We start from the raw sequence: 21,344 nt of genomic DNA, 5'->3' as shown, positions 1-21,344 counted from the left end.
GATTTAATCAGTCATGCCTATGTTATGAAGCCTCCACAGAAACCCAAAAGCATGGGGTTCAAGGAGCCTCTGGGTTGGTGAACAAATAGAGACTCGAGAAGAGTGGTGCTCTCGGAGAGAGGAAGAGGGCACGGAAGCTCTGTGCCCTTTCCCCATACCTTGCCCTACTCATCTTTTCCATCTGGCTGCTCCAGAGTTATATCATTTTATAATAAATTGGGAATCTGTGAGTAAACGGGTTTCCTTATTACTGTGAGCCACTGTCACAAACTGATCAAACCCAAGGAGGGGACTGCGGGAACCTTGATCAGGAGCACAGGTGACAACCTGGCCTTGTGACTGGAATCTGAAGTTAGGGAGGCATGGGCAAGTAGCAGTCCTGTGGGACTGAACCTTTTATCCATGGAATCTGAGGCTATCTTTGGGTAGGTAGTGTCAGAATTTAGTTGAATTACAGGACATCTAGCTGGTATCCTAGAATTGCTTGTTGGTGTGGGGGAAAGCCCCACAGTGCTGGAACTGGGTGTGTTAAGTGGGTGGAAAGACTACACACTGGGGAAAAAATGTCTGCAAATCACATATTTGACAAAGGCCTAATATCCAGAAAATATAACGGACTCTGAAAATTCAACAGTAAAAAAACAATTCAATTAGGACACGGGCAAAGGCATGAAGAATACTCCACAGATGATGACATACAGATGACAAGTAGGCACATGCAAAATTGTGCAATATCTTTACTTAACGGGAAAATGCAAATTAAAACCACAATGAGATGTCACTGCACATCTATCAGAAAAACTAAAAATAACAATAGTGACAACACCAAAGCTGGGGAAGATTCAGAGTAACTGGATCACTTATTCATTACTGGTGAAAATGTTAAATAGTACAGCCAGTCTGGAAAAGTCTGGCAGATTCCTAAAAAACTAAACAACACTAAAATATGACCAAGCAATTGCACTCCTGGGCATCTATCCTAGAGACATGAGGACTTATGTGCCATAATAATCTGTACACAGAATTGTTCATAGCTGCTTCATCCACAATAGCCAAATACTGGAAACCAGCCAGATGTCCTTCAACAGGTGACTGGTTAAACAGACCATGATTCATCCATACCATGGAACACTGCTCATCAATATAAAGAAGCAAACATGCAACAGCCTGCGAGAATCGTCAAAGAATTAACCTGAGTGGAAAAAACTAATCTCAGGTTACACACAGCATGATTCTACTAACACAATATTCCTGAAATAACAAAGTTTTAGAAATGGAGAACAAATCAGCGGTTGTCAGAAGTTAACAAGTGAGTGGGGCAAGCTCAGAAAAGTAATGGATTTGTCCAAAAAATCGGTGAAACTCTATTTCGAAGAAAGAAACCTAAAACCTAGATGTCAAACATTTTAGAGGATCTTTCTGAAATGAAAGAGCAAGGGATCCTCAAAAACTAAGGTGCCACAAAGACTGCCCTATCACTCCCCAACGCTTCCAAGGCTTTCATACACATTAACACAATGTGGACATGTGTGACCAATGACCCTAATGTCAAATAAAGTTTGTGAATCCTTAGAGAAATGAACACATTTTTGTAAAATAAATACTGTTAAGATTACAAAACCTGAAACTAAGAGGACATAAAACAGTAGCTGCTTCTGGGATGAGAAAGGGACCTAAAGAAGAAACAAAGAGGGTTTTTACATTCTGTAATGTTCTATTTCTTTGTATTAGAAAACAGACACAAAAGTGACACAATATTAATTGTTCATTCTGATGTTGCTACATTTTATATTTTTGTTTTTCAAAGTTAAGACAAGAAAACTTTAAAGGGCCTAATTTAAGGAGCCTCAGCCAAAGGGTGGCTGGGTGGCTTAGTTGGTTGAGCATCTGACTTCGGCTCAGGTCATGATCTCACAGTTCATGAGTTCGAGCCCCATGTTTGGCTCTGTGCTGACAGCTTGGAGCCTGCTTCAGATTCTGTGTGTGTGTGTGTGTGTGTGTGTGTGTGTGTGTGTGTGTGTGTATGTGTGTGTGTCTGCCCCTTCCCTGTTCATTCGGTCTCTCTCTCTCTCTCTCTCTCAAAAATACGCATTAAAAAAAAAAAAAGAAGAATCCTCAGCCAAGCTCAGCCAAGCCCAGCCTACACTTTCCAAAGAAAACCTTATAAAGCTGATGTTTGATGAATATGGTTTTGTATACATTTACAAATGTATTATTTATATTTTCCCATTTGTTTTTGTAAAATTACTGTTACCTTTATGAAATGAAAAGGATTACAGGAATAAAACCTTATTTTCTAAATGTAGTCTTAAGAAACAAAAGTACAATTCTTTAAGACTTCATTATGTGACTATTTTTTTAGGAATTGATTAAAGAATGAGGTGGATACGAGATTAGCAAACAATCATCTAATGTGTTAAAAAAAAAAAATTCTTATTGACCTATTACTAAAATAGAGCTTTTAATCTTACTGATTTAAAAAACATATTTCCCAATAATTCTTACTGGATCAATTATGCCCTCAAATTCTAATAGATTAATGAAGTCCTTACACATCAAGTTTTAAAAAATGCTAAAAACTGAATATTAACATGTCCCAATGGATGAAAATTTTCTACTCAATTTCTGTACTTTGTGAGTTTGTTTTTTGAGATTTGAATACAAGGGAAAAGAAGCCATTTATTCGTGAGTTTCAGTCCCGTGTCAAGCTTTGTGCTGACAGCTCAGAGCCTGGAGCCTGCTTCAGATTCTGTGTCTCCCTCTCTCTCTTCCCCTCCCCCACTTGCACTCTCTCTGTCAAACATAAATAAACATAAAAAAAAATTTTTTAAACAAAGCCATTTATAGTATGATGACATAAAGTATGATCTGAGGAATGTATCATCAGAACACTGAACTGAATGAAACAAAGGATAGAAGAAAGAAAAGCCGGGCTAGGAGTAAAAAGGAATACAAAGATTAGCAGACAGTCTCCAGGTGGACAAGAGAGAAAACCACTGGGATGTACCTAAAAAACTGATGAAGTTTGGGGAAGAGTGAGCCTGCAAATCCCTGGCGACAAGATCCCCCTCTTACAGCTTCTTTAGACTCAAAGACACAACATACAAACCACAAGAAGCACAAATATGAGAAATCATACCTTTCAGGCCTAAAGTCTGCAACTGAAACAGTTTTCCCAGCTCAAAGGGTAGAACTCGTAACAGGTTGTTATTTAAATGGAGTTCCCTGTGGATGTAAAAATTCCACATCAGAACATATATTGCCTTTTAACCCATGGCTAAAATCAGCACTATAATTTCTAATATTCTTCTCAGAATGAAAAATTTTATATTATATTCCAATGTCTAGTACAGTGCTTCTCAAACAATGATGTAGCAAAAAAACAAAACACAACAAAAAAACCCCAGATTGCCACAGACCAAACATTTTAAAAATAACAGAAAACTGGGGCACCTGGGTTAGTATCCAACTTCAGCTTAGGTCATGATCTCACAGTTCATGAGTTTGAGCCCTGTGTCAGGCTCTCTGCTGACAGCTTAGAGCCTGGAGCCTGCTTTGGATTCTGTGTGTGTGTCTCTCTCTCTCTGCCCCTCCCCCGCTCACACTGTCTCTCTTAAAAATAAATATTGAAAAAATTTTAAAATATTTTTAAATATTTTAAAATAATTTTTAAATTTTTTTTTTTAATTTCTAATTCAAGAAAAGAGAGGAGAAAAAAAAAAGACCAACAAAGCACAAGTCATATTTTTAAAGTGCATTAGATTCAATAGATACAAAACTGCTCTCACACGTTGTCTATTCCACTGCAGGCTGATGACACAGTTTACAAATGGGCACAGTCCACAGACTGCCCAAGAGCAGCACTGATCCAGCCACATGGAGTCTACTACACAACTTTAAGAAAGTGGAAATGATAAAACAGCCTAACAAGTGAATTGTTAAATGAGATTTAAAATGATCATGTAGCACCAACTGAAAATAGCTTATGACAGCTAAAAAATTAAGTTTACCATTAATATTTCTCCAAATTTTAAAGTTTCACATTAGACATAATAGAAGCTTTATTAACAATTAATATTTTTTTATGAACTATCAAAAGAATCTTTAGTAGTGAAAAGAAACAAAGACCCAGGGGCGCCTGGGTGGCGCAGTCGGTTAAGCGTCCGACTTCAGCCAGGTCACGATCTCACGGTCCGTGAGTTCGAGCCCCGCGTCGGGCTCTGGGCTGATGGCTCGGAGCCTGGAGCCTGTTTCCGATTCTGTGTCTCCCTCTCTCTCTGTCCCTCCCCCGTTCATGCTCTGTCTCTCTCTGTCCCAAAAATAAAATAAACGTTGAAAAAAAAAAAAAAATTAAAAAAAAAAAAGAAACAAAGACCCAACACTGAGATACTTACAATTTTCTGCGGTAAGTTTTATTTATCAATTTTTAAAGGTGAAGAGAACTACTTTTAAAAAAAAGAAGAACCAGTATAATCCCTGGTTCTTAGAATTTAAATGAACCTCGGTTACTACTTAGTGAACCAGAGGCTGGTGAGGCCATAAACTAAACAAGTCTAAATAATTTGTTCCCATTTATTTCCACATATATCACATGGGAAAGGAGGTCTTTTAAGGAGATTAAAAATGGTCATGGTATATACTCAGTAATTAAGCCCAAAACAATGTCAAAAAGCTGGAGTGGGAATAACAAAGGTAAAGAAACTCTCACGAGGTCCTTATTCCTTTTTACTATGCAGCAAATGGTAGGAAGCAGCAAAACAGCCAGGGGAATAAAAGAAAAGGCAAGTAATACGATATGGAGCAAGATTTTTCCACTGGGATTAACATAATAACTAGAAATTAGCTTTACTTTCAACTTGGATGGATCCCATCTACCTTACAAAAAAACAGGGATAATAAAAGAAATAGCAATTACCATTTATTAAATACAATATGTGTCCAGCAGGGTGCTAGTAGTTTCTTACTCATTATCTCAGGTATCTCTAATCTCAGCCCTGGCTAGGTAGGCCTTACAGTAACTTTACAGAGGACAAAACATTCAGCAAAGTTAAGGAGATTGCCCCAAATCACACAACTTGTAAATGGCAAAGTCACAGGATTCCAAACTGAACTGTGTGACTCCATATCCTATCTACTCCTCTACTCCGCACTGTAGTCCTCCAAATGCAATGACTAATTCTAGCTTTTTTTTTGAGTCCAGGCTTTATTACTATCATGCATACAAGCCCTGGGATGGCCAAAAAGGTGTCATTCCTTGGCAGTGGTATCCTGGACCCTGTGTTAAGCATAGTATGGTACCCCAGAATTTAGAGGGGAAAGCACCACAATCGTTTGTCACAGGAGAGTCCATATGTAGGATTAACATAACTGCCTTTTATTTATTTACCCCCACTTTATCCAAAATTTTTGTTTAGGAATAAAGTATATTACACATAACATAGCAATAAAACAAATTTTAGGCAATGAATCTACCTAATTTATTATTTATTGACATTCAATTTTCCCAGAAAACTTTACAAGGGATACAATTATGTTTGCTCTTGTTCAAATACCATTTAATTGGTAGTGCAGTTTCCTAGCAAAATAAGTATTCTATTTTGTTTGTAGGGGGTTAAAGTCAGAAAAGAAGTCGAATCTGCACACCTGAGTGATACCATGTTTCCGAGTTCTGCCGGTAAACTCCGGATTTTATTAGAGGACAGGTCCAGATACACCAGATTGTGAAGCTTGGCAATGTCTGAAGGAATGCGGGACAGGGAATTGTCACTCAGATGCAAAGCTGTCAAGTGAGTTAGTGACCACAAAGATGAGCTTAAGCTTCTTACTTTTCCTGTAAGAGAAGGAAAAAATGGGGAAAGGATTAATATGGTGTTGTCTACAATTTGGTCCCTGGATCAAATAACATTTAGATGTTTCAATGAATAATAATCTATCTTTCAAAACATTGTGAGGAAGGGTTTAACAGGAGAAAGCTTACCTATTCTAGGACAACGTACTGCTATGATTAGGGTGTAAGCTCTACTTAGCAAACTAAAAAAATCTGTGTTTAAAATGCATCATTGTTTTTTAAGAGCACAACAGCTAAGACTTTATCCTTTAAGGTTGCCTCAGCTATGACACGAAAGAAAGATATGAATGATTTATAGTAATGATAAATCTAGTATGTCACCACGATTAATTTGGATACGCAAAAAAAAAAATCAAATCCTCTCTCGGAGGCTGTTCCTATCTATACTCTAGAAAACAAGAATTCTGCCTGCAAACAAAAGGTAAACCATATATTCTCAGCTTAACAAAGTTTTAAGACCAGTGTACTCAAGTAATAACTGCATCAAGAATCATATAACTAAACAAAAGCTGTACTGAATAATTTACAAGCAAAAATACTTGCCCAGAAACATCAAAGATATGAAGTCATAATCAAACAGTAATAGACCCCGGGTTCAGTAACCAAGAAAGTAATCTCTTTCAATGTAACATTAAATCAGTACTTTGGTACTTCTTGGTAAGATGACAATCATTTCTACAATCCATCTAAGAACTTTCCTCCAATCTCTTTAATGGTCTAAGATCTACTCTGAGACAGAATGAAACAAACAGATGTAATGGAAATACACTAGTCTTTGAGAACTGATTTTCTATTGGCTGAAAAAGCAATCTTAAGATTTCTAATCAAGGTGGAGTAACAGAGACCAAATTTACTATCCTACCTGAACAACTACCACACCAGACAATATATATGAATCAACAAATTTCAGCGATTAGACTTCAACCAGTGCAGAACAGTGATCCCCAAATGATCACAAACAAGGCAGGCCTTACAACTGTCTCAGCTTCCTGGACTGCACAGGTAGGAGATCCCAAGGGCAGCACAGTGATCTCCCCCAAGTTCTGGAGCAGGGAAGCCAAGATGACCAGAATTTACAAAGGCAGAGATAGTACCAGAGAGGAAGAGATAAACAAAGAAGTCTGGAGATGGGAAAAAGTTCCCCCTCAAGTTTTCAGCTAAGTATTGATCAGTATAAACATGTGAGAAATTGCCTGAGCCAGAAGGAAAAACACCCAAAAGAAGTAGAAACAATCCCTACATTTACACAGAACTGAAGCTAGCTAGTGTTGCCAACTACCAGAAGGAAATGTATCATAACTCACAAGGTGCTGGACTTATTAGTGGTATAAAATCAGGGGCACCTGGGTGGCTCAGTTGGTTAGACGTCCAACTTTGGCTCAGGTCATGATCTCACGGTCCATGAGTTCGAGCCCCGCATCAGGCTCTGTGCTGACAGCTCAGGGCCCGGAGCCTGCTTCGGATTCTGTGTCTCCCTCTCTCTCTGCCCCTCACCCACTCGTGCTCTGTCTCTGTCTCTGTCTCTCTCTCTCTCTCTCTCAAAAATAAATAAAAGCATTAAAAAAAAAAAATCAGCCCTAAAGATTGCTCTGGTCTCACCTAAAAAGTTTAAGAGCAAGCCTCAAAAGAACTAAACTGTTTCTGAGTAACCTAACTGTATCCCAAAATAAAGTTCAATACTGGTTATAGGAATACAAAAATATGCATTGCCCAACAGGGCAAAATTCACAACACAGCAACAAAACTACTCAAAATGAAAAGAGAGAAAAATACTAGAAAAAAACACATGCATGGGCACCTGCATGGCGCAGTTGGTTAAGCATCCGACTCCCGATTTTGGCTCAGGTCATGATCTCACAGTCTGTGAGACCAAGCCTCACCTCAGGCTCTGCGCTAGCCTACTTTGGATTCTCTCTCTGTCCCGCCCCCACTCGTGCTCTCCCTCTCTCCCTCTCTCTCTCTCAAAATGAATAAACATTAAAAAAAATCACGTCCATGAACTCTTGGGCAACTTTAAACAACCTAATATATATGTAATTGGAGTCCCCAAAATAGGGGAGTTGGGGACAGAAAAAAATATCTTAGGAAATAAACACAAAAGATAACCAGATATCCACATGTTTTAACTTTTAGGAGTTAAACCTTTACCTTACACCATATACAAAAACTGACTCAAAAACTTTTGGAAGAAAACAGAGGCATTTACCTTCAAGACCTGAGATTATGCAATGGTTTGTTAGATAGGACACTAACAGCATAAGCAACAAAAAATATGTTAAACTGTACTTCACCAAAATTAAAACCTTTTGTGCCTCAAAGATCACCATCAACAAAGTGAAAAGTGTGTTCACACAGGAGAAACTATCTGAAAGTCATAAATTTAATAAGATATTTGTATCTAGAATATATAAAGAACTGATACAACTCAGTAAGAAAAGACAAATAATTCAATTTATAAGTGGGCAAAGAACAGGCACTTCTCCAAAGAAGATACACAAGTGGCCAACAAGCACTTGAAAAGATGCTCATTATCACCAGCCATCAGAGAAAGGCAAATCAAAAACAACAATGATACGCTACTTCATACCCACTAAGATGACTATAATAAAAAAGACAGAGTATTGGCAAGGAGTAGAGAAACTAGAACCTTCACATACTGCTGGTGGAAATGTAAACTAACGAAGCCACTTTGGAAAATAGTATGGCAGTTCCTCAAAAAGGTTATACAAGTTACCACATGAGCCAGCAATTCATTCCGATGAATATGCCCAAAAGAAAGAAAAACACGTGTCCATACAAAAACTTAAATGCTCATTGCAGAATTATCAAGAGTCAAGAAACAGAAACAATCCAAATGTCTGTCAACAGATAAATAAAATGTGGTGTATTCAAACATATGAAATATTAATACATATTAAAGCACGATTGAACCTTAAAAATAATTCGCTGAATGGAAAAAGCTAGTGACCACACATTACATAATTCCATTTATTTGAAATGTCCAGGAGAGTAACAAATCCATTCAGACAGAAAAAAGATTAACACTTTCAAGGTCTGGCTAGCTGAGGTGAAATGAAAGCTAATATGTATCGCGTTTCTTTTGGAGGCAATGAAAATGTTGTCAAAACTAACTGTGGTAATGAGTGCACAACTCTGTGAATATACAAAACCACTGAATGTGCATTTAAGTGGATGAATTATGTGAATTATATCTTGGGCTATCACCAAAAAGAAAAAAAAGAAGACAATGAAGAGATGCAAAAAATTTTCTACTTTTCATGAAAACTATAAACCTAGACACAAAAAGCTCAATTAACCCCCAAGTACATGAAAACTCCACGAAGAATAAAAAAGAAAACTACAGGAAGGCACATCTTAATCAAATGGCTTAAAACAAATGATAAACAGAAAACCTTAAAAGCTGCCAAAGGAAAAATAATTACACAGAGAAACAAAGATAAAATGTCTGCAGACTTTTACTTGTGAACAGTACGAGAGAGAAGACAAGCAGAGCAAAATCTTTAATATACTGAAAGAAAATAAATACTATGAACCTAGCAACACAATAAAAATACCTTTCAAAAAAGAAGACAAGTTAGAAGATGAAAAGAGCTACAGAGATGGATGGTAGAGACGGCTGCACAACATTATGAGTGTTGTTGTTTTTTTTTTAATTAAGTGTATTTTAAGAGAGAATGAGCACAAGCAGGGTAGGGGCAGAAAGAGAGGGGGGAGACAGGGAGGAGGGTGGAGAGAGAGAGAGAATATCCCAAAAAGGCTCCACACTGTCAGCGTAGAACCTGATGCAGGGCTTGCACTCATGAGCCTTGAGATCATGACCTGAGCTGAAACCACGGAGGACGCTTAACTGAGTCACCCAGGTACTCCTGAATATATTTGACAAAAACCTTCCCACAAAGAAAATTCTTGAACCAGAAAGGCTCATTGGTGAATACAACCAAATATTTAAGGAATAACTATAACAATTCTACACAAACTGATCCAAAAACGTGAAAGCAAGAAGATCCTTTCGAACTCATTCTATGTGGCCAACATCATTCTGATACCAAAACCAGATAAAACTAGTACCAAAAAAACTACAAATCAAATCCTTCATGAACAAAAATGCAAATTTTAACAAAATTTTAACAAATCAAATTCAACAACAGATTAAAAAGATAATGACCAAGTAAGACTTGCACTAGCAAATTCAAGGTTTGTTAAACATTCAAAATAATTTTTCAAAAAACTTTTTCTTAGAAAAGAAAATCATATACACAGATGTAAAAAAGCATATGACAAATCAACATTTAAAAATCAGCATTTAATCAAATCAAATCCTGATTTTAAAAAAAAAAAAGCTTGCTTGTAAGCTAAGAACAGAACTTCCTAAATCTTGAAGAAGGGTATGTATAAGAAGGTTAGTGGTAAGGGAATGAACACTTTCCTCCTGAGATCAGAAACAAAGCAAGATATGTCCACTATCACCACTCCCAATCAAAATTATGCTGGAAGTTTTAGCCTATGCAATAAGAAAAAAAGTCGAAAGAAGCAGTCATGGTTATCTGCAAATGGCACAATCATCATGTAAAATCCTAAGAATCTACAAAAATACCACCAATAAATGAGTTTAGCAAGGTTGTAGGATAAAGTATCAATATACAAAATATCTACTGTATTTTTATATACAGCAATGCATAATCAGAAACATATTTACAATAACATTTACATTAGTACCAAATTACAAAGTAGAGGAAAATATGACAAAAATATGTGTAGGACCAATATATTAAAAACTACAAAACACCCTGAAAGAAAGTAAAGAAGTCCTAAAGAAGCAGAGATATATACAGTGTTCACAGATCAGAAGATTTAATGTTGTTAAGATATTAGATCTCCCCCAAATTGGTTTAGAGTCAACACAATCACCATCAAAATACCAGCATGTCTGAAACTGGCAAATGGATTCTAAATTTTGCATGGAAATTTAAAGGCCTTATAAAATTCAAAACAACTTTGAAAAAGAAGCTGGAAGACTAAAACTACCTGATTTTAGAAATTATATAAAGAACTCTCAAAACTCAGTAATAACAATCCAATTTTCAAAACAGGAAAAACATCTAAATAGACACTTCACCAAAGAAGACATACAACTGGTAAATAATCATATGAAAAAATGCTCAACATCAGCATCATTAGGGAAATGAAAATTAAAACCGCAATGAGATACCACTACAAACCCAGAAGAGTGGCTAAAATTAAAAAGACTTGACAAGTGTTGGTGAAGATATGGATCAAAGATATGTAGTAAGAATGTAAAATGAGACAACCTCTTTGCAAAATAGTTTGAGGTTTTTATTTTAATTTTTTTTTTAACGTTTATTTATTTTTGAGACAGAGAGAAATTGAGCATGAACAGGGGAGGGGCGGAGAGAGAGGGAGACACAGAATCGGAAGCAGGCTCCAGGCTCCGAGCCATCAGCCTGGAGCCCGACGCGGGGCTCGAACTCACGGACCGTGAGATCGTGACCTGAGTTGAAGTCGGACGTTTAACCGACTGAGTCACCCAGGCACCCCCTAGTTTGAGGTTTTTAAAAAGTTAAACCTTACCTACCTTATGATCAATTTCATTCTTAGGTATTTGCCCAAGAAAAATGAAAGTTATATCCTCTATAAAGAAGTGTACATAAAGCTTTATTTGTAGAAATTATCAAATATTTTCATCAACAAAGAAATGGATAAATAAATGCTGGCATATACAAGTAATAGGATACTACTCAGTAATAAAAAGTATGAACTATTAAAAATCAACTGCATGGATGAATATCAAAATAAGTAGCAAAACTAAACAACAACAACAAAAAGTACATACTGTATTACTTCTTTTAAATAAAACTTCTACAAAACGTAAACCAATCCTATGGTTAAAGAAAACAGAACAGCGATTACCTGGGATTGGGGGAAGGGACAGAGAAATGAAGGAGGTAGAGAAAGGAATGACAAATTCAGGGGAATGACAGATATGTCCCTTGAATGTGGTGATGGTTTCAAGGATGTATAGATGTCCAAAGATATCACATTATTCACTTTGCATACATGCTGATTATTACATGCCAACTTAAATCAATACAGCTATGCAATAAAATCTATCCTGGTCTAAGAAAGTATTTTTCCTTACTGTGTAATAATTACAGTAGAAACTACATCATTTCCTATTTGTAAAACAAATTTATTTACTTTTCAGTTCATAAAACTAAAGCACACAGCTAATATTCAATATAAATAAATAAAGCACTTAAAATATCACAAACTACTTATTGGGTACATGTCTTAACATATGTTTCAGCCTCAAGATAACACTTAACAAAAAAAGGTAGAAGGGCTTGAGAAATACATTTTTATACTTCAACTTAATAGGAAGGATACAAAATTAATTCTCAAGAAAGTAGGCAGAAAGAAAACCAAGAAGAAAGGATGAGGGGCTGGGTGGCTCAGTTGGTTAAGCATCCAACTCTTCATTTTGGCTCAGGTCATGATCTCATGGTTTGTGGGTTCAGACTCTGCACTGGACTCTGCACTGACAGTGCAGGGCCTGCTTGGGATTCTCTCTCTATTCCTGTCTCTCTGCCCCCACTCCTGTCTCTCTCTCAAAAATAAACATTAAAAAAATTTTTTAATCAAGTATAAGGAGTCATGTATTAAATAAATCAATCATACAAGATTTAAGGGAGAGGGAAAGGAGGAATCAGATCTCTACCATACACAGATAAGTAACACAAATAAATTTCTAAATGCCAAAAAACCAGAAAAGTAATGGAAGAGATTATTTCTAAACATAAACCCAAGATTCCAAAAACTGTCAGGTTTGAGTACATTAAAATTCAAAACCTCTCTAATGTGGAGATGCCAACAAGTACAGCAGCCAAAGAGATAATATTCAGGGACACCCAGGTGGCTCAGTCAGGTAAGCATCCAACTCTTGATTTCGCCTCAGGTCATGATCTCGCGGTTGTGAGACTGAGCCCCACATAAGGCTCCGTGCACAGATCTGCAAAGGGCTCCACGCTGGACATGGAGCCTGCTTCAGATTCTATCCCTCTCCCTCAGCCACTCCCTGCATGAGTGCCCGCTCTCTCTCTTAAAAAAACAAAAACAAAAACAAAAAAAAACAAAAACAAAAACAAAGAGAGAGATAACATTCATTTATTCGGTCAACTTTCAGTGACTAGTATGCTGGTGTGGGGACAGAACAGTAAATATAAAGTCCTCAAGAAAAAAGGGTTAGTTATAAAAAAATGTTTATTTCAACAATAAAACATATGCAAATTTAAACAAAGAATTCACTTCTACTTATGCAAATAACAAAATAAGATTAGTATCTAATATTCACAAGGCTAAGAGGGTTGAGACACCTTCATTAATTATGGGGAAAAACACAACTATATTTTGAAACCAATCCTGAAATAGCTACTAAAAATTTTAAATGTGAATATCCTTTGCCCCATCACAATTCCTCAATTAGATTAAAACTCTACTGGTAGAACTATGTAACCTAAGAAATTAAGGTTCCTAATTTTTGAGAATAAAAGAGAGTCACCTTTTGAAATTCTGAGGATATTTACTTCTCCATAAAATTGTACATTCCTCTGCATCCAAAAATGTGCATTCAATTTTAAGCAGCTTTGTGGCTTGAGAAATGCTGAGATTATCCTGACCTAAATTAAGAGCTGTGTTTTGAGAAGTAATTTCATTCTAACATATCCAGAATCCTTTATTTGTTAAATACTAAGAGACAGGGGGAATCTAACTAGTGTTCCCTCAAATCAGAGGGGCGATTAGCAAACTCTAGGGACCAGGTATAATTAACATCCCTATGAAGAAATCAAAATTGCTACCTCTACATTTGCAGATTTAGAGAAAGCAAGGAAGAAAACATCTTGACTTGAATCTTTAAAACTGACATTTTAGAAGAAAAGGGAATTATACTTATCTCCATTATTCCCAGATTCTGTATCTATGAATTCCCCTATCCCCTCCAGTTTACTTGTAACTCCAAATGCAATTCTTGTATTTCTGTTACACTCATTCATAAACATGCACAGAGAAGCAAAAAAATGTAGTCACCCAGAACAGTTCCCAGATGAGGTCCAACAAGGTAACACTCTGGCTTCTTGCTCCACTTTTCACAATGTGAACAAGTGTCTTCTTCATAATTTAGTGCTATATTTGTTTTTGCATATTTGTTTTTTGCGTATTTGTGCTTTTTGTGGTGAATTTGAGGTTTTAAATGGCCCCAAAGCATGGGGCTGAAATGCCAGCTGCAAGGCTGTGAAGTGTCTAGTGTTTGAGCTAAGTTTCCCTCAGGCATTCGTTAGTGTCCAAGAGTTCAAGGTTAATGAGTTGACAATATACATTAAATAAGGTGTCTTTAAACATAAACACACATAAAACAAGCTTATGTATTGACTAGTTGATGAAAAGTGTTGTGACTAGAGGTTCACAGGAACCTAACCATGTATCTCCTCTCGGAGCAATGCTTCAGTACTTGCTAATTCCATGCTCAAGGTGACCATATAGAGCATAACTACTGTGAATAACAAGAATCCACTGTAACTGGAAACGGTGGCCATTTGAAATTTTCCCCACTCGCAACTCCTGGTGAAGTTAAAGACCAGGATTTCGGGGTCATGGTAAGGTAAACTTCACAAAAGGAAGAGGATTGTGCTGTGAGAATGGCAAATTGGATTAAGAAGAAGAAGAAGAGAGACCTGATTAAATTACATGAAGGGCACTAAGGAGAACATTTGGCAGATTAAATCCATTGATAGTGCTTAATTTAAAAATAGCAAAGTTGATGGGGAAGGAAACGGCCTTAACAGGGCATGTGAGTTAACAAATGGCAGTTTCAATCCGTGAAGGAAAACACATCTGCAAAGGTACCCTCATCAAACTTTGGTGGGAAAGAATTCAGGTCTTAAATGCAAGGAAAGAATGTCGCTTGTTCAAATTAAAGAGATCTAGTTTAAGTAAAAGAAGATTAGGCCTGGAGGTAAAAAGCCTAGAACCTGAGAATGCAAAGACTGAGACGAGTATTAGGAAAAAGGCAAAAGAACAAAGAAAGGTGAGAATATCAGGCTTAAAACAGAATGACAGTGGAGGTGGTGTGATGCAGATGAAGAAAGGGCTGAACTCAGGTAAGGGGACTCACAATAGTCTGTGCTCTACCACTAAGGAGCTCCACCATCTGGTTAACTGACCTTAATAAAAGGAAATGTTTGTTGCAAAGCTCAGTCAGTAACATCTGAACCAGTTACACCTTTTGCACTTTTCTAACTTCATTTTTTAAAGATTTTATTTTTAAGTAATCTCCACACCCAACATGGGGCTTGAACTCACAACTTCAAGATCAAGAGTCAAATGACTGAGCCAGCTAGGTGCCCTGTTAATAAATTTATTTTTATTATTATTTAAAAAAATTTTTTTAACGTTTATTTATTTCTGAGACAGAGAGAGACAGAGCATGAGTGGGGGAGGGGCAGAGAGAGAGGGAGATACAGAATCAGAAGCAAGCTCCAGGTTCTGAGCTGTCAGCACAGAGCCCGATGCAGGGCTTGAACTCACAAACCGTGAGATCATGACCTGAGCCGAAGTCGGTCGCTCAACCGAGCCACCCAGGCGCCCCTAATAAATTTATTTTTAAATGAACATGCTTATTATATAATTCAACACTGTTTAAAAATACCAAATCCCATCACCTGGTGTAACTACCATTATATCACATTCGTGTTAATATAAAAAAAAAAAAACAAACAGGAAACAAAATTAAACTATACATGATTCCTTAATGTGATTTAAAAAAAAAAAAAGAAAAAAATTAAAAAATGATGGAACCATAGAACTTTTGTTTGCTATAAAAGATTTTCTAAAACTGATCTAAGATTAACAGAGATTCTAAACATTAAAGGTTACAAATCTTAGTTTTAACTGCATGTTTTGCTTTTGAACTTGATTGCCTACAATGAAAGTGAAATAGACCATCATTGTACATTTCCCCCATCCACTCATTACATACTTTTTCTATCAAAAGCTTGTATCATCTCCAAGGAAGATAAGTAAATGGTCAATAAATACATGCAAAGATGCTCGATTTCATGAACCATCAAGGAAACCCTAATCAAAGCCACAATACTTCTTTCATGCCCACTAAGATGGCTAAATCAAAAAGACATATGTAACAATTGTTGCCAAGGAGTGGAGAAATTGTAACCCTTGTACAAGGCGGTTTAGAATGTAGAATGATGCAGAAACTTTCAGAACAGTCTGTCAGTTACTCAAAGAGTTAAACATTACCATATGATCTAGTAATTCCACTCCTAAGTACCTACCTGACAGAAATGAAAATGCCCACAAAGAAACTTGTACACAAATGTTCACAGCAGTATTATTCTTAGAGCCCAAAAGTAGAAACAATCTGTGATGCTTTGATTTACAACAAAAAATATACATTTGATCTTCATCTCTGTTTCCAGAATGGAGCTCCTAAAATCCTTGGAATTTCTGAAGTGATTAAAACAGTAAAGGTGTCTTTTATTACAGGTGCTCCTTTCAAGGACACCAGAGTTTAACCTTAAATGAGGTGACTTTTTTAATGCCCCCATAAATGGGGACTTGTTGCCAGGGACACCAAGCAGGATTAGAGAATTGAAATTTTCAGTCCCCACCAGCCCCCATCCCCAACCACCAGGGAGAAGAGAGGGGGGAGAAGTTGTATCAATCACCAGATTTAATCGACCGTGCCTAATGAAGCCTCTGAGGGAATCTGTTAACTATGGAGTTCTGAGCTTTCAAGAGTAGGGAACACAGGGAGGTATGGGGAAGGCGAGGGGTCTGGAAAGAGCATGGAAGTTTCTTACCTGTTCCCTACACCCTGCTCTATGGGATCTCTTCCATTGGCTGTTCCTGAGTTTTTATAATAAGCCAGTAATCTAGTAAGTAAACTCTTCTCCTGGTTCTGTGAGCTGATAATAGCAAATTAATTAAACCCAAGGAGAGGATGATCCTGGGAACCTCTGGATTTGTAGCTCCTCAACTGAAAGCACAAGATAACCTGGACTTGTGACTAGTGTCTGAAGTTGAGGGGAGCAGTTCCATGGGACTGAACCCTTAACTTGTGGTACCCAACACTAGTGTCAGAATTGAGTTCTGTGACATCCAGCTGAGGTGGTGTCACAGAATTGCTTTAAGTGTAGAAAACCGGCACATCCAGTGTTGAAGTAAAGTAGTATTGTAGTAGAGTACTGAGAGTAGACAAGACACACAGGAGTGTGTTTTTACACAGATAAATAAATACAATGATATCCACACATGGAACATTATTCAGCCACTAAAAGGAATGAAGTACTAATACGTGCTACAACACAGATGAATCTTGAAAACATTATCCTAAGTATTAAGAAGGCAGTCACAAAGACCACAAGAAAATGTTTGGAACAGGCAAATCTATAGATGTAGAAAATAAACTACTGGCTACCTAGGGCTAGGGGACCGGAAGGAAATGGGAAGTGACTGCTAATGAGTATAGGGTTTCTTTTGGGGTGCTAAAAATGTTTTAAAAGTGAATGTGATAATGGTTGCACACCTGTGAATAAACAAAAACCCACTGACTGTGCACTTTAATGAATTATAGGATATGTGAATTATATCTCAATAAAACAGTTACATAAAACGGTTTATAGCATAACAGAGAACAAAGCACAAAATAACATATGCAAAACAATTTGCATGTATACAATAATTAGATGGAAAAGTAACAGAAGATTCTATTCATAAGAAGAACCAGAAGGTAAAATACCTATGAATAAATCTACCAAGAAGTATATAGGACTTCTACAAAAAAAAACAAATGGAAAGACATCCTATAGGGAAGCCTGGGTGGCTAAGTTGATTAAGCATCCGACTTCAGGTCATATTACAGTTTGTGAGTTTGAGACCCACATTAGGCACTGCACTGATAGCTCAGAGCCTGGAGCCTGCTTCAGATTCTGTGTCTCCCTCTCTTTCTGCCCCTCCCTGCTTGTGCTCTCTTTCTCTCTCAAAAATAAATAAGCAAACATTAAAAAAAAAAAAAAAAAAGTATCCTACAAATCACCCTAATTTATAAAACAACATGATCATGATAAAAATGCCAGGACCAGATAAGTTGATTCTGAATTTCATTATTGAAAAAAGTTGCCAACTATCATCTGTCAAAATTATAAACACATATACCCTTTTGACCTACATATACATTAGAAAGGATGCAAAACAATCTACAAGGTTATTCACTGTAGCAGTGGTTTGTCATAGACTGACCATCAATATAGTACTACTTAAATAAGTTACAGGGGTGCCTTGAGCCCTTCATCGGGCTACACACATGGAGCCTACTTGAGATTCTTTCTTTCTCTCTCTGGAAAATGGGAAGGGAGAGGGAGAGGGAAGGAGGGAGAGGGAAGGAGGGAGAGGGAAGGAGGGAGAGGGAAGGAGGGAGAGGGAAGGAGGGAGAGGGAAGGAGGGAGAGGGAAGGAGGGAGAGGGAAGGAGGGAGAGGGAAGGAGGGAGAGGGAAGGAGGGAGAGGGAAGGAGGGAGAGGGAAGGAGGGAAGGAGGGAGAGGGAAGGAGGGAAGGAGGGAGAAGGAAGGAGGGAGAGGGAAGGAGGGAGAGGGAAGGAGGGAGAGGGAAGGAGGGAGAGGGAAGGAGGGAGAGGGAAGGAGGGAAGGAGGGAAGGAGGGGAGGAGGGAAGGAGGGAGAGAGGGAAGGAGGGAAGGAGGGAGAGGGAAGGAGGGAAGGAGGGAGAAGGAAGGAGGGAGAGGGAAGGAGGGAGAGGGAAGGAGGGAGAGGGAAGGAGGGAGAGGGAAGGAGGGAGAGGGAAGGAGGGAGAGGGAAAGAGGGAAGGAGGGAGAGGGAAGGAGGGAAGGAGGGAGAGGGAAGGAGGGAAGGAGGGAAGGAGGGAGAGGGAAGGAGGGAGAGGGAAGGAGGGAAGGAGGGAAGGAGGGAGAGGGAAGGAGGGAAGGAGGGAAGGAGGGAAGGAGGGAAGGAGGGAGAGGGAAGGAGGGAAGGAGGGAAGGAGGGAAGGAGGGAAGGAGGGAGAGGGAAGGAGGGAAGGAGGGAGAGGGAAGGAGGGAAGGAGGGAGAGGGAAGGAGGGAGAGGGAAGGAGGGAGAGGGAAGGAGGGAGAGGGAAGGAGGGAGAGGGAAAGAGGGAAGGAGGGAGAGGGAAGGAGGGAAGGAGGGAGAGGGAAGGAGGGAAGGAGGGAGAAGGAAGGAGGGAAGGAGGGAGAGGGAAGGAGGGAGAGGGAAGGAGGGAAGGAGGGAGAGGGAAGGAGGGAAGGAGGGAAGGAGGGAAGGAGGGAGAGGGAAGGAGGGAAGGAGGGAAGGAGGGAAGGAGGGAGAGGGAAGGAGGGAGAGGGAAGGAGGGAGAGGGAAGGAGGGAAGGAGGGAGAGGGAAGGAGGGAAGGAGGGAAGGAGGGAAAGAGGGGGAGGGAAGGAGGGAGAGGGAAGGAGGGAGAGGGAAGGAGGGAGGAAAAATTACAGTGATAAGAGAACTATCTATTATTTAGAATCTCTCCACAGTACAATGTTACATGGGAAAAAAAGCAAAGTGCAGAAATTTGTACATAATATACTATCTTTTGAATTAAAAATAAGGTGTAGGGGCACCTGGGTGGCTCGGTTGGTTAAGTGTCCGACTTCAGTTCAGGTCATGATCTTACAGTTTGTAGGTTCGAGCTCTGCGTTGGGCTCTGTGCTGACAGCTCAGAGCCTGAAGCCTGCTTCAGATTCTGTGTCTCCCTCTTTCTATGCCCCTCCCCTGCTCATGTTCTGTCTCTCTCTCAGAGATATTTAATGAATACACATTAAAAAAAAATTTTTTTAAATATGATGTGGAATAAGAAACTATATTTGTATTTACATATGTATGGAAGGACTCCAGAGGTGTATAAAAGAAACTAATAACCCTGTATATGAATGCATACGTGTGTGCATGCTGGGAGGTATAACGGGAAAAGGGGGATGAAAGGGAGACTTCCACTGTATACTTTATATTCTCCATGTCCCCTTTTCCTGTGATGTCCTTAACTCCACTTTCCCCTGGCTAATATCATTAACTCAATAGTCAGCTATTCTAGGATGTTTTCCCTGATCCTGCCAAGCTGGCTAAGACCGTCTTAAAGAAAAGATAATAGGTCAAGCTTTCTGTCCTGTATTTATCATGGTTTTATAATTATCTTCTTGTGGGAGTCTTCTATAGCCTGTAAGATTCCTGAAACCTTATGTTTCATCACCTTCCACATCAGAAGTCTCAGAGTAAATGAATAACATGTAAGTGATTTCCAGTAAGTTAGTGATGGCCTCAAAACTAGTATTGTGCATGTCCTGCCTCCACTTGAGTTTCCCTCCTCTCTTGTTTACCTGTCCCCAGTCTAGACTTCCCTAGAGTAGACATCAGGGTCACCGAGAGGGTGGACAGCTGCACAAACTGTTAACATTCTGAAACCTACTTGACTCTGGGGTTACACTTACCACAATTACCGAAAAGAGCTAAATGTAATACTATCTTTAAAAAATTCAGAAGAACTTGGGACGCCTAGGTGGCTTTGTCAATAAAGCGTCCAACTTCAGCTCAGGTCATGATCTAACAGTTCATGAGTTCGAGCCCCATGCCGAGCTCTCTCTGCTGTCAGTGCAGAGCTTGCTTTGGATCCTCTGTTCCCTCTCTCTCTGCCCCCCACCCTCACTCATGCATGCTTTCTCTCTCTCTCTCTCTCAAATATAAACATTAAAAAAAAAAAAATCATACTGGCACAAAAACAGGCACTCAGACCAATGGAACAGAATACAGAACCCAAAAATAGACTCACAAACATATGGCCAACTAATCTTTGACAAAGCAGGAAAGAATATCCAATGGAATAGACAGTCTCTTCAGTAAGTGGTGGTGGAAAAGCTGGCCAGTGACATGGAGAAAAATGAACCTGGACCACTTTCTTCCCCATACACAAAAATAAACTCAAAATGGATGAAAGACCTCAATGTGAGACAGGAAGCCATCAAAATCCTCAAGGAGAAAGCAGGCAAAAATCTCTTTGATCTTTGCTGCAGCAATTTCTTACTCAACACGTCTCTGGAGGCAAGGGAAACAGAAGCAAAAATGAACTACTGGGACCACATCAAAATAAAAGGCTTCTGCACAGCAAAGGAAATAATCAGCAAAATGAAAAGGCAACCGACAGAATGGGATAAGATATTTGCAAATGACATATCAGATAAAGGGTTAGTATCCAAAATCTATAAAGAACTTATCGCACTCAACACCCAAAAAACAAATAATCCAGTGAAGAAATTGGCAAAAGACATGAACAGACACTTCTCCAAAGAAGACATCCAGATGCCCAACTGACACATGAAAATGTTCAACATCACTCATCATTAGGGAAATACAAATCAAAACCACAATGAG

General features: G+C 38.5%; 1 protein-coding gene across 4 annotated transcripts in view; it reads right to left on the bottom strand.

The window, feature by feature from the left end:
• CNOT6 (CCR4-NOT transcription complex subunit 6) overlaps positions 1–21,344 on the bottom strand; it is a 77,241-nt gene that overhangs the window by 19,315 nt on the left and 36,582 nt on the right. For 2 of the 4 annotated variants that reach the window (XM_019469704.2, XM_019469703.2), the window contains exons 3-4: positions 5,644–5,830; positions 3,140–3,225 (exon numbers count right to left, since the gene is read on the bottom strand). The exons of the other annotated variants lie outside the window; for them this stretch is intronic. In XM_019469704.2, coding sequence (XP_019325249.1) covers positions 3,140–3,225; positions 5,644–5,830 — 273 coding nt within the window. The remainder of the gene's footprint in view (positions 1–3,139; positions 3,226–5,643; positions 5,831–21,344) is intronic. 4 annotated transcript variants of the gene reach the window in all.

Source organism: Panthera pardus, unplaced genomic scaffold (assembly GCF_024362965.1).
Source record: "Panthera pardus isolate Hobbes unplaced genomic scaffold, ASM2436296v1 HiC_scaffold_2, whole genome shotgun sequence".
NCBI classification, from domain to species: Eukaryota; Metazoa; Chordata; class Mammalia; order Carnivora; family Felidae; genus Panthera; species Panthera pardus.
This window is presented reverse-complemented; position numbering and strand designations above follow the sequence as displayed.